The sequence below is a fragment of the Notolepis coatsorum genome, assembly GCF_963971535.1.
Source record: "Notolepis coatsorum genome assembly, chromosome: 11".
Lineage (NCBI taxonomy): Eukaryota > Metazoa > Chordata > Actinopteri > Aulopiformes > Paralepididae > Notolepis > Notolepis coatsorum.
Window position 1 is genome coordinate 44,063,746 of NC_140175.1, and position 13,699 is coordinate 44,077,444.

Sequence of the window (13,699 nt, forward strand, 5' to 3'; positions counted from 1 at the left end):
TATAGGGCAAAAAGGCAGGCCGGTCCCTACTCTTTTAATCTTTTATCTCTTTTTATTTGGCCACGGTCAAGTCTTCACATAAACAAGGTGTTCAGAATGATTGTCGTAATAAATTAGCTTTAATAATTAATCAATTGGTTGTGCTTTTGGAGCCAGGAACACTGACTACCAGATGTATCATCTGCCCAGTTTGTAATAGTATTGTACTACTGAGTCTCGGGTAGCCAGGCAGGGAAGGAAATCATTTATTTAAAATTTGGTGTGTGTGATACACAGGAAATAAATTATTTATAGATTTAAACTAGTTTCTCGTTCCGCAGATTAAGGACGTCATCTAAAATAAATTGTTGAAAATATACATAATTCGTCACATTCGTTTGGTTGCTGAGAAATTAAAGTGCTTGGGAAATTTCCGAATACACTCTTGTCCAGTTGATTTTAAAAAAAAATCGTTTCATACCCCGTTCTCTATATTATAATATATTCAACATTGCTAACAGACTGAATGAAACTTTTTCTCCCTCTCCCCTCCTCCTCACCTGTGACCGGCTCGGTCCTTCCGTTCCACGGTTCCGACTAGTGCGGGTCCTCGGGCCGCCGAGAGAGTAGTTCATATTCCACCGGAGTCAATTCACCGAGTGTTGAGAGCGACGAGCGCGACTAGACGTGATGATGGTTCGTCCACACAGAAGGAGAGGAGGGCGAGAGTTTAGCAGCTGCTGTTGGCAATGGACCAGGGAGGTGCTGTGTGTGCGTGTATGTGCGTGTGCGCGCGCACCAGGTAGGTTGGAACTGGAGGACCTGGACAATTCTGCCACCATGTGGTGATACAAAGTTCACACACACCAAGATTTATTAATATAAAATAAGATATTCCTTTATTGAGGGAAATGCCATAGTAGCACGGGAGAGGGGAGGTAGAGGTATGGTCAGGATAATGGGAAGACAATAAATATAGGCAATAAAGAAATTAATATTTTAAGCAACTTAAAATACTATCAATCTTTGATATGCATGTATACCAGATATGTATTTTTATGTTTAACTGCACTTTTCACTATTTCCTATTGTTTTCCATATTTTTTTCATATCAAACTCCAGTATTCATTCATATCCAACAAGGCAATCAAACAATATTCAATTTCTGCCACACAACATTAGGTCAGTTCAGTATAAGATTTAGAGGTCCTACTATTTGGAATTCAAAACCCTACATAATAAAAATGTGCTAATCTATTTCATCACTCAAATCCAAGCTTAAATATACATTGTTAAATGAATAGCTTCAATCTCATAAAACCTTTCATGTCACTTTGTTTTACAGTTTCATGTTAATTTGTTTAGACTAATTATTAATGTTGTTGTTTTTGTTATTATTATTATTATTATTATTATTATTATTATTATTATTATTATTATTATTATTATTATTATTATTATTATTATTATTATTATTATTATTATTATTATTATTATAATTATTATTACTTTGATTATTATTGTTATTATTATTATTATTATTATTATTATTATTATTATTATTATTATTATTATTATTATTATTATTATTATTATTGTTATTATTATTATTATTATTATTATTATTATTATTATTATTATTATTATTATTATTATTATTATTATTATTATTATTATTATTATTATTATTATCTTATTATCATTATATTATGAAAATTGTTTTATAAACTTATTTCACTTAACTTTTTTTTTGTGTTTTTTTTTATCCAATGATTTAATGAGTTGAGGCCCGTATATGTTTTGCTGAAATGGTTCGAAATAAATAAATAAAACATGAATATAAAATATGAATAAAGGTAAACAGTTAGTTATTAGCCTAATAATAGGATATATATATTTGTTATGAGTCTGCCTCTGCCTCTGGTCTGCTTATATGATGCTGCCCTCTGTCTGTGAGCTGACTAACTGCAGTGTCCTCCCCAGGCCTCAGCTATAAGCGGCACGGTTAACACTGTCGCCTCACAGCAAGAAGGTCCAGGGTTCGATTCCCGCTTGGAGACCAGGTTTCCGCGATGCCAGGTACCCAGGTGGGGTATCTATCTCCCAGGCCTTTCTGTCTGGAGTTTGCGACCATTATGAGATGAATTGAAAATGGGGGACCCTGATGTAAACAAGACGGAAGTCTTTCTCTGGTCTGCATCCCCTAACAATTGTGTGTATTGAGCTGTACTGTATTGTACCCATTCTGCAATCTGTTAATACAATTTTCAATCAATCAATCAATCAATCAATCAATCAATCAATCAATCAATCAATCAATGTTCTCCCCGTGCTCGCAAGGGTCCCCCCCCCTTCTTTCAGAAGGACTGAGGCCTGTTATATTTCATACTGGCTATGCGTCTTGCTTCGCCTATTGGACTATGCTCGCGCCTATGGCGCACGTTGAAAGACCTTTTTCATGCACCTTACATCTACTTAGCCACACCCACATCCGTAGTATACAGTATAACCCGGTGAAGTGGCCATGCTCACACTCCCTTGTCTTGTTTCTTTCACGCGAAAAGGCCTGTTCATAAGCACCTGCAGCTGTGAGAGAACGTTCGTTGTTTGTAGTATCACTAGCATAGAGTTTGTGGAGAGATGGACCATGTTCCACCACAGAAAAAAAAGTCATTTTCAGGACTCCATCAACACTTCCAGCGTTCATGCTCCGGCCGTCGTGGAGTATCCTTGAACTAGCGATCTTTCTCCTAAGGGTCGCAGGAGTCCAGGGAGAGCTTGCGGCAGTCGGGGGGGGGGGGGGGGCGCGCTTGAGCTGCCCAGCGGTTGCGGTACGGACCCCCGGTCCTGGTTCGGGTGGCGTCTGGGAGACCAGGCGGGGTGAGCCTCCGGCCAGCCCCGGCGCCGTCTCCTTGATGGCAGACGATCTGCGGCAAAAGCTCAGGGCCCACGCTCGCGCATTCCCTGGTGTCCCCATCTATGGAGGTGGAGGACCCCGAATTTCACTCCCCATTTGGTGCGTCAGGGCTAATTATCCCGACCCCACGGGACATATACCAGGAGGAGGTGAGGCAGCAGTCGAGCCTGTTGCTCGTCTTCCCCAGGCTTATTGCGGCTGCGGCCACAGCCAATGGTGTCCCGCTCCCTGTACCCCCACCGATGCCTGTCCCCGATGGCATGGTGGGGGATTTTTTTCAGGGAGGACCCGTGGGGCAGTCATGATCTGCTGTCCACACCACACGTCTTTGAGGCTGACGTGTGGTGTTTCCCTAGGTTCTAACCCCCCCCCTTTCTGTCGGGGTCCCCCTTGGGTGCAGCTTTCTCCACAGCGGAAGGGACTGTGACCTCTTATCTAGGTGCTAGGCGTGCGACCGCTTTGCGACTTTTACCATTATGGTTACGTAAGTGCAATATGATGGGGTGGAAAGAGAGAACACATTTACATTTACATTTAGTCATTTAGCTGACGCTTTTATCCAAAGCGACTTACAAGTTCTGTACGACAAGCCATCAGGAAGGGCACAACTCTATCAGCTGAGTAACAATGTTCATCAAAGTGTTGAGTGCTACAGTGTAGGTTAGTTTATTAGGACAAGTGCATGACAGTATGGTTAGTTAGGGTTAGATATTTTCTTTTTTTTTAATTCAGATAATGGTTGAAGAAGTGCGTCTTTAGTCGACGGCGAAAGATTGGACGTGTTTCGGCTGTCCTAACTGGGGTGGGTAGTTCATTCCACCATTGTGGGGCAAGGACTGAGAATAGGCGACTTCTCTTTGATGACCCTCCCGGAGCTTGGATAGGAGTAGGTCTGAGGCGGCCAGAAGATGCAGAGCGTAGGGATCTTGAGGGTGTGTAGTTAGAGACCATTGACCGGAGGTAGGCGGGAGCGGTTCCCTTTGCCGCACGGTATGCTAGGTCGAGGGCCTTGAAGCGGATTCGTGCAGCAATGGGGAGCCAGTGCAGGTCCCTAAGAAGTGGGGTGACATGGGCCGACTTCGGTAGGTTTGAGATCAGGCGGGCCGCTGCGTTCTGAATGAGTTGAAGAGGCTTAGTGGCAGTGGCCGGGAGGCCAGCGAGCAGTGCGTTGCAGTAGTCGAGGCGGGAGATGACTGTTGATTGGACGAGGAGTTGGGTGGCTTCTTTTGTCAGGAAGGGGCGGATCCTTCTGACGTTGCTCAGGAGGAATCGGCAGGTTCTGGTTGTCGCTGCGATGTGAGCAGAGAAGTTCAACTGGTCGTCAAGGACAACACCAAGGTTCTTGGCGGTCGGGGACGCGGTCACAGCTGCATTCTCGACTGTGATGGAAAGGTCTGTCAGGGGGGAGGAACACTGAGATTGGGGCTCGTGTTGCAAATCGCCCCCAGCCCCACCCTCCGTTCCCGGGTTTGAACCCTACTCTGTTGTCAGATGCCGCTGCGACAACAGCCCTGGCCGACGAGATTCAATATCTGTTGGCAAAGCAGGTCATTATCACTGTCCCACTCGAGGACCTGATGAGGTGTCTACTCCCGATATTTTCTGGTACCCAAAAAAACGGGGGGAATCAGACCCAAACTGGACCTATCTCCGTTCGATCGGTTGATTACGGTGAATCCGTTCAGAATGCAGCACTTTGCTTGGAGAACACGCTGAGATCTCTACGTCGTCAGGGAATAAGGATTTTATTCTACCTAGATAACATACTGGTCCTCAGCCAGTCGGAGGAGGCCACCAAATCCCAGACCAGGTGGGTGGTGGAACACCTGTCCAGTCTGGGCTTCGCTGTGAACTTCCTATCAAATTCATGTGTCGGTTCTATGCTAATTTTAGCTCACTGCCTCCTATGCACTGTCATTTTAAGAGTGCTGCTGCAAAACTGATTAAGAACGATGCACTGCTCTGTTATATTTTTATTGAATTATTTTATCACACTTTTTACTTTTCACTGATCCACTGCTCTGTTGTATGTTAAATACCCTGTTGTATTTTATTATTTTTAGCCTATTTTTAAACTGAATCAAACCGCACTTTATTTTATTATTTTTATTATTTGTATTACTGAATGAAACTGTAAACAGAGAGCCTATTGGGATGCTAGATCCTAATGTGAAACACTGTGATTTAGTCTATTCTATTTTAATTATTTGTATTACTGAATGAAACTGTAAACAGAGAGCCTATTGGGATGCTAGATCCTAATGTGAAACACTGTGATTTACCTTACCTTGCTACCTCTCTATCTTTTTTATGCTCGCTTATGCCTGTATTTTTTACTGTTGTGAAGTACTTTGAACTGCAACTACTGTATGAAAAGTGCTATACAAATAAAGTGATTACCCTACACATCAATGTATTGAAACTGAAGGCAGTGCATTTGGTCCTCAGGCAGCTTATTACTCTGGTGAGGGTCAAGCTAAAACTGGGAACGAGGTTAGGGACAAGCACGTCCTGGTCAGGACAGACAGCATAACGTTGGCGGCTTATGTGAACAGACAGGGAGGGGTGCGCCCCCCCCCCCCCCCCGCGTCTCCACCAGGTGGCAGTCGAGCTGGCATCCAATGTAATCAAAAAAGTCAACCAACGAACTCGATTCTTGTACCGGATCTCCTCTGGTAAACAAGAATACCCTGAAGACTCTGGCTGGAGCACTCATTCAAGGGTACTACGACAATGCTTGCACCTCATGGTACCAAAGCACCTCAAAGGCGCTAAAAACTAAATTACAAACATCACAAAACAAACTGGTCAGACTACTGCATGACCTTACTCCTAGAACCCACCTCACCCCTGGCCACTTTGACAACCTAGGATGGCTTAGAGTAGACGACAGAGTACAGCAACTTGCAATGGGCCTGGTCTACAAGATACACTATACGACTAAGGTACCCATGTACATGTCAAAATACTTCCCAAAGGTCAGTGAATACCACGACCACAACACCAGAGGGAGTTCCACAAATCATGTCAAACCCAGATTCGGCTCAAACAAGGGACTAAACACGTTTTGCAATTATGCCACATCAATGTGGAACGCCCTACCCACAGCTGTAAAGGAATGTGAATCACTACCCACTTTCAAAACCACTCTCAAAGAGCACCTACGGGAGACTGCAATTCGAAACTGGCCCCTGTAAATGTCTAAACCCAACCCCCTCCAATGTACAGTCCCCCCCCCCCACCCCACCTACCCAACCTCCTCCAATGTACAGTTTCTTCCCCCTCAAAATACTATCTTTTTTATATCACAAACAGTACTGTATTTGTAGATCTGGTATGTCATAAATGTCTAGATGTAGCAGTACTGTCTATCTGTATGTCATGTATGTCATATGTTACGATGAATTGAAAATGGGGGACCCTGATGTAAACAAGACGAAAGTCTTTCTCTGGTCTGCATCCCCTTAACAATTGTGTGTATTGAGCCGTACTGCTGTACCCATTCTGCAATCTGTTAATAAAGTTTTCAATCAATAATAATACAAATGTCAATCAATCAATCAATCAATCAATCAAACAAATGAAGACTACAAACAAAAGAGGGTCGCGTCCTCCCCGTCTTAATCACGGGACGTTCAACACTCCCGTCATCGCTCCGAGACAGCCGGAGACAGGGAGATAGGGGGCGGCGCAGAGAGGGTCGCAACCTCCCTGACATCATCGCGGGACGTAAGAAAAATGCATTCATTGCTGGGTTAAGTACTTCTATTCTATTCACATAATATGCTTACTCCATATATCTACTCTATTCACATATGCTTACCACTTGTATCTATTGCTATGTCCGCCCACTACAATCACGCGAGCTGTCTAACGCCTGTCCCGTCTCCCTGTCTCCCTGTGAGTTGCTGTCCCGGAGTGTTGACCGGAGTGTCGGACGTCCCGTGATGAAGGCCGGGAGGATGCGACCCTCTCTGCATGCCCTCCTGTCTCCCTGTCTCCGGCGGTCTCGTAGTGGTGACCGGAGTGCTGGACGTCCCGCGATGATGTCGGGGAGGTTGCGACCCTCTCTGCGCCGCCCCCTATCTCCCTGTCTCCGGCTGTCTCGGAGCGATGACTGGAGTGTTGAACGTCCCGTGATTCGCTATCAGCTCTATCTTTAATCTTTCAAAATGTTCAGTTGCTATCACTATCAGCTCTATCTTTAATTTTTCAAAATGTTCAGTTGCTATTGCATGCACTCATCTGTGTTTCACTACACACATGAGTGCATGCTTACCAACTGTTAGTCTGCAACACTACTATCACCGACATCTAAGAAGGGAGATCCCCCCTTGAATGGCCCTTCTAAGGTTTCTCTCCTCCACACTGCCTGTGGTGCATTTTTCCCTATTGTTAGGTTTTAGTGAGTTTTTCCTTACCTTCGCGTGGGGTATGTCTGGGAGTGCTTGCATTCATTCATTTATTTGCATTTATTTTAAATTTGTTGGACCTTATGGTGTTCTTGTTTTGTTCTTGACTTATTGTTATGTTTCTTCTTGACTTGTTTAAAGAAGACGTGTCCGGCCCATGGGGACATTAACACATCCTGCGCCAAAAACATTGTACAACGTGATTCAAGTTCATGCTAATTCTGCCATTCCACGGCGTACAACGTTATTGAGATCATATTTCATTATTTCGCTATTTTATTCATAATTCCCTCACGGAGCCTGGTCTGATGCAGTGGGAGCCTGCACAACTCTGCAACGCTTCAATACTGCCGCCTGGTGGATGATCGGCGAGTTACAACCGGAAATGGATCTCTTGTGATCTCGGTGCACCGGGGAAATACGTCCGGCACTCACATATTGTTACGGGACTTTAGACACACATCGTGTATATGGATCGCTGCCATAACTCAATAATCGAGATGATTTGGGCGTTTATTATTATTATACAAACCGGAAATGGATCGAGTCGATCGCGTCAAATAAGTGGGATCTTTCTCCTCCAGTCTCATCTGCGAACGGTAAGAGGACGCTGACGTCATTTTCAGCGCGTTTGTTTATTATTATTCATGCAAACTGCTCTGATCAATATATCACCCATACTACATAAAGCATTTACTGACGATCACGGAATTATAAACGACCCCCCCCCCGTTCATCCGCGCATGATAAGTCATAACGTTTATGTACAGTTGACATTTTTTATATAGCGTGTATCGCCAACAAACGGCAGTTGATAATCTATATAATGCGTTTATGCCTATAATATTTATATTCTAGACGGTATTTTCGTATAAATCTATGAATGAAAAAGTATAACGTTCCCACATCCTGAACGATAGATAATCGATGTTGAATGGGCCATAGTAATGTCAATTTAGCAATACAATTTAAAAAGTTATGCCCTGCAAAGAAGGTAAACATCTCCATAGGCTTAGACTGGTGGCAGTGATCATACATTGATGGATATAAGCGTGGCAGTTAATGTGTTAATGTGACGGATCTTATTGGTCTACTCTGCGTTGTGTGTTAAATGCTGATGTCCCGAAGGGGAGTCAAGCAGGGGGCTCCCGCTCCGCGGGCGACGACATAGACCGCTGCACTAAGAAGTGAATCCACTGCTAAGTACCGTACCTATGCGTCTATTAACCCTGTTATGAGGAAGTGAGTTTAACTTCCCAGCCCGCTTACTGCCACAGTCACTTCTCAACACACCTGTTTCTTTTTTTTTTTTTTTTTTTTTTTAAACACACATATAAACAAACATGACAACACACGATAAGATACACAAGCATTAATATACAGTGTATATCCAACGAAATTACCATTTATACCAATGTCTTATACAGGATATACCCCTAATACCTGTTATCTAAAAACCTATACACACATATGCTCCAGCTCGAACCCCCCCCTCCCGGACCCCTCTTTGGATAGTACCTCCATTATCCCTCGCTCCTAACCAGACACTACCATTATAAGCTAGCTTTTATTCTCTCCACCACTTCTAACCACATTGACATTTTGGATTCATTGAGACCCAGAATTCTTGCTGTAGATATTTCTTGATAAATCACATCGAGATATGTAAGAAACCAAACTTTCCGGCAATTTTTTTCCGGTTGAAACCAGCGTGATGCGATAAGCTTTTTAGCTACTGTGATACCCGATAAAACCAATCTCTTTAGCTGTGGATTTACTGCAAACTCAAAAACATCATTCAATAGTAATACAGAGGGGTGTACAGGTATATTCCAAGATACGAGTTTTGATAATTGTTGGGTCACATCTTTCCAGAATGTCTTAACTGGTGGGCAGTCCCAATACATGTGCATAAATGTCCCTTCGTCCCCATTTGTACATTGGGAGCATTTGGAGTCTTGTTTAAGACCCATTCTGTTCAGTCTTATAGGAGTCAAGTATGTCCTGTGAATATAGTTAAGATTGATTTGTTGATGGTCCGGGTTCCTTGATGTAAGTCGGACATTTGCCCAGGCTCCTTGCCAATCAAAGTCACTTTCCAGGTCTGGTATATCCCTCCTCCAGACAGAGTCTAGTTGGAGGGTTTCATACGAGGACGTTAGTAATTGATGATAAAAATCTGAAACAAAACCTCTCGATGTCTCTCTTTCATAGAAGAATTTGTGGTATCTGTGGTGTTCAATGGGTATGTCTAATGGAACACCGTGAGACTTCAAACATAGCCGTAACTGTATGTAAAAAAGCCATGTGGACTTGGTGAGATAATTTTTTTTGCATATTTCTCCATAACTACAAAAACCCTGTTTGTTAAAAACATCCCCTAATGAGTGTATGCCTTGCTCTTCCCATATAGGGAATCTTATAGGTCGTTTTTCAATTAAGAGTGCATTGTTATTGAATAAGGGAGTATGAGATTGTGCCATTTATGTGGGTTAGGATTTTTTTTTGTGTTCACGCCATATCCGGATCGCATGGGTAATTATGGGGCCAAATTTCCGTTCACAGTGCTTGATTGGTAGTTTAGTGTATGCTATGTCCTTCAGTCTATGTGGGGCTACTATGTTTTCTTCTAATTTTCTCCATACTAATGCTTGGGGATCAAACCATGTTGTCAATGGTCTTAATGTGTACGCCTTAAAATAGTGTAAAAAATCTGGAAATGCCATGCCACCGTCTGCTTTATTTCTCTGTGCGGTGGATCTTTTTATACATGGTGGTTTGTTATTCCAAATAAATTTGTATGTGGAGGAGTGTAATCTTTTCCAGTAACCCTCTGGAGGGGGTAACGGTAGCATTGAACTGAAGAAGTTGATTCTAGGTAGTACATCCATCTTAACTATTGATATCCGTGCCTGTACTGAGTTTTTAAGTTTTGCCCACCTATCAATGTCGTCTTTGATTTTGTTTTGGATTTTTGTGTAATTGTGCTTCACCGTTTGTCTTATGGTGGGGAATATTTCCACTCCCAAGCATCTAAAATGTTTTACCATAGGTATCTCTCCTGGGAGGGTTATATCTTTTTTTGCAGGGGTGCAACACACCTGTTTCTGTACTCACGGGCGTCTGTACGTTTCTGTACTCACTAACGTGTGTTGTCGGGCCTTACAAATAAATTTGATTTGATTTGATTTGATACTACTACTACCTCCAGGATGTTGCAGTAAATAAGTCTGTACACATTTTGACATTTACTCTATCGAACAGATGAGCCCTGTATTAGGCAAATTCTATTGAATTGTGACAGTAAATATCACAGTAGTCTGTGAAGTAGGAAAGCTTCTGGTAGGTTACTGTAAACGGAAGTTGGACTTTCCTTGACAGGAAATTGTCGGTGTGTACGCTTGTTTGTTGCCAGTGGGGACTGCTCTGTTGTGAAAATGGCGACGTCTCGTCGCTCATCTCAGCAGTCGCAGCCGAGCTCCCTGTCCTCTCCCCCTTCTCCTCGCAGCAACACCTCTCTCTCCCTCCTCACTCCTCCCGGCTCTCCTCTGGGACCCAGTGATGATGGGGCGACCTCTCCACCGGCGGGTGCTGAGCCAGAGAGTCCCGGGGATGGAGAACTAACCCCGGCCTCTCCTGACACCCCAGCCCCGGCCCTCAGCAGCAGCAGCCCCAACAGCAGCGCTAGCTCCCCTATCACCACCGGAGGTAGCGGGACAAGCGCCGGCTCTACACCGGACTCGAGCAGCGCCAGCCCGGGTGGCGTCAGCGGGGCTAACGGGGCTTTCAGGGAGCTGTTCGAGGCGTGTCGGAACGGGGACGTATCGAGAGTGAAGAGGCTGGTGGACACGGTGAACGTGAACGCTAAAGACATGGCAGGACGAAAGTCTACACCTCTGCATTTTGCTGCAGGTAACATTAGCTAACAAGGGGGTACTGTCTGTTTTTCTGGGCCCAGTCACTATTATATGGGGGGGAGGGGATGATGATGGTCAACAAGTTGTCAAATCAACATTGATCTAACTTGTCTAAGTTAGTACGAAAGACCGTGGTGGAAATGTATCTGGAAAGCATGAGTGTGCGATGCAAATGTCATGAAATAACTTTTCACGTGTTGTAATAACATGGCATTACATTCCAAGACTAATAAGAATCCATGCTCACTTTTATTGTGGCAAATCAATCACAATGACGGCTGTAGCAATTCTTAAATAATTGTTTGTATCACAACAAAAACAACCCTTGCAACAAATTCAAATACTACACCTATTATTTTCATGATATCTCTCTGGTCATGATTGAAAACTGTCTCTGGTGTCATGGTGTAAGAGGATTACATTGAACAATATAGGCTCATTTAAATATTGTTTCAGGCAAGGCCTATGTTATTGAGGGACTGATATGATATTCACAACATTAACATTGTGGTTATTAAGATTGTACATCTATGTCTTACGGATTCATGTTGCATAGCTTGTGTCGTGTGTGACTTGAGTATGGCTGTTAACATTTTACTAACACTAACATTGTGGTTAACGTTTTTACATCAGTGTCCTTCGTTTTCATGATGCTTTGCATGGCTTGTGTGTAATTGGGTGGTTATTAACACGGTCCTTAATCAGTATCTAACCGCTTCATGTTGCTCTGCATGGCTTTTCTGTATTATATGATTGGTATCTCCTATCTCCTAACTACCCGTAGGTCCAATTTCAAGTCTGGCTGGGGGGGGGGGGGCATGCTTTTGCTGTCGCAGCCCCTGACCTCTGGAACAGCATCCCAATGTCCATCAAATCTGCCCCCTCCATCTATACTCCCTAGTCTTCCCTGACTCACTCTGACTCTTGCTTTGTTTGTTTTGATGTGTTGTTCTGTTTCTTTGTCTGTCCTAGTCTTCCCTGACTCACTCTGACTCTTGCTTTGTTTGTTTTGACGTGTTGTTCTGTTTCTTTGTCTGTCCGTTGGTTGTTTTATATTTTCTGTTTTTTTTAGCTATGCTGTGAAGCACTGCACTGCCTGTCTAAATGTGCTATACAAATACATTTGATTGATTGATTGATTGATTGATTGATTGATTGGTATTATTAAAGTTACTGCATCAGTATCTTGCAGCTTCATGTTGCTCTGCATGGCTTTTCTGTATTGTACAATTGGTATTATTAAAGTTACTGCATCTGTATTTTGTAGCTTTGTTGCTCTGCATGGCTTTGTATACAGTACTGAATACTGAGAGAAAGTGTTGTACTTGTCCCATGATGTAATACTTGTCACTTGACTGGTTTCTAAAATTTGCCGGCTGGCTAAACCTGTTACATTTACAGAAATGTTAATGAATGTGCATTGTAAATATGAATAAATAAACTGAAACTCCAAGTAAGAAAGGGAGCTAGGGGTCCAAAATTCTTACCCTATAAATGTCCAAAATGAATGTACCTTTTAAATGAAGGGATCCAATCCAATCCAACTTTATTTATATAGCACGTTTAAAACAACAAAGTTGACCAAAGTGCTTCACAATCAATCAATACAGTAAAAAAAAACACATAGACTAATCACAATACAATGCACACAGAACTACAAACAGATTACGGCAGCAGACTATTTTTTTTAAATGCTAGGGAGATCAGATGTTTTTTTAGATGGGACTCTAGGATGGATGTACCCTTTTACAATAGACAATGTATTCCAATTCCATTTGAATTACTTTATTATCATTGTCTGCAGTCATGATTAACATGATATCTACTTCTGAGATATAATCATTAGTCTTCCTCTTTTTGAACATCCTTCTGAGTAATCCACAAAAAAGCCTAATCATTCGTTTTTCAAAAGTAGCTGTCATTTTTATGTGTGAGGTGTTTTTCTCAAAAACTAACTGATTACAGTTTCCTACATTTTTTATAATTTAGCCAATTACTGTAATTCAGTTACATGTCATTTATTACTACTGAACCCATTTGACATAAGAATTAAGATAATTAAGCTTCCATCTAGGGATGCACCGATCCGATATTGATATCGGATATCGCCCCCGATATACATTTACATTTACATTTAGTCATTTAGCTGACGCTTTTATCCAAAGCGACTTACAAGTTCTGTACGACAAGACAGCAAGAAGGGTACAACTCTATCAGCTGAGTAACAATGTTCATCAAGTGTTGCGTGTTATAGTGTAGGTTAGTTTATTAGGACAAGTGCATGACGGCGAAAGATTGGACGGGATTCGGCTGTCCTAACTGGGATGGGTAGTTCATTCCACCATTGTGGGGCAAGGACTGAGAATAGGCGGCTTCTCTTTGATGACCCTCCGGGAGCTTGGATAGGAGTAGGTCTGAGGCGGCCAGAAGATGCAGAGCGTAGGGGTCTTGAGGGTGTGTAGTTAGAGACCATT

At 42.8% G+C, this 13,699-nt stretch overlaps 2 protein-coding genes across 7 annotated transcripts in view; one reads left to right on the top strand and one right to left on the bottom strand.

Moving 5' to 3' along the window:
- LOC311236357 (5-hydroxytryptamine receptor 4) overlaps positions 1-674 on the bottom strand; it is a 282,697-nt gene extending 282,023 nt beyond the window's left edge. For all 6 annotated transcript variants that reach the window (XR_014620207.1, XR_014620208.1, XM_084324008.1 and 3 more), the window contains exon 1: positions 540-674. The gene's annotated coding sequence lies outside the window, so the exon portion shown is untranslated. The remainder of the gene's footprint in view (positions 1-539) is intronic.
- Positions 675-10,721: 10,047 nt separating this feature from the next.
- The window catches only part of LOC311236710 (poly [ADP-ribose] polymerase tankyrase-1-like), a 127,032-nt gene continuing 124,054 nt past the window's right edge, over positions 10,722-13,699 (top strand). The window contains exon 1 of the mRNA XM_084324436.1: positions 10,722-11,220. Coding sequence (XP_084180562.1) covers positions 10,746-11,220 — 475 coding nt within the window. The 5' untranslated portion in view covers positions 10,722-10,745. The remainder of the gene's footprint in view (positions 11,221-13,699) is intronic.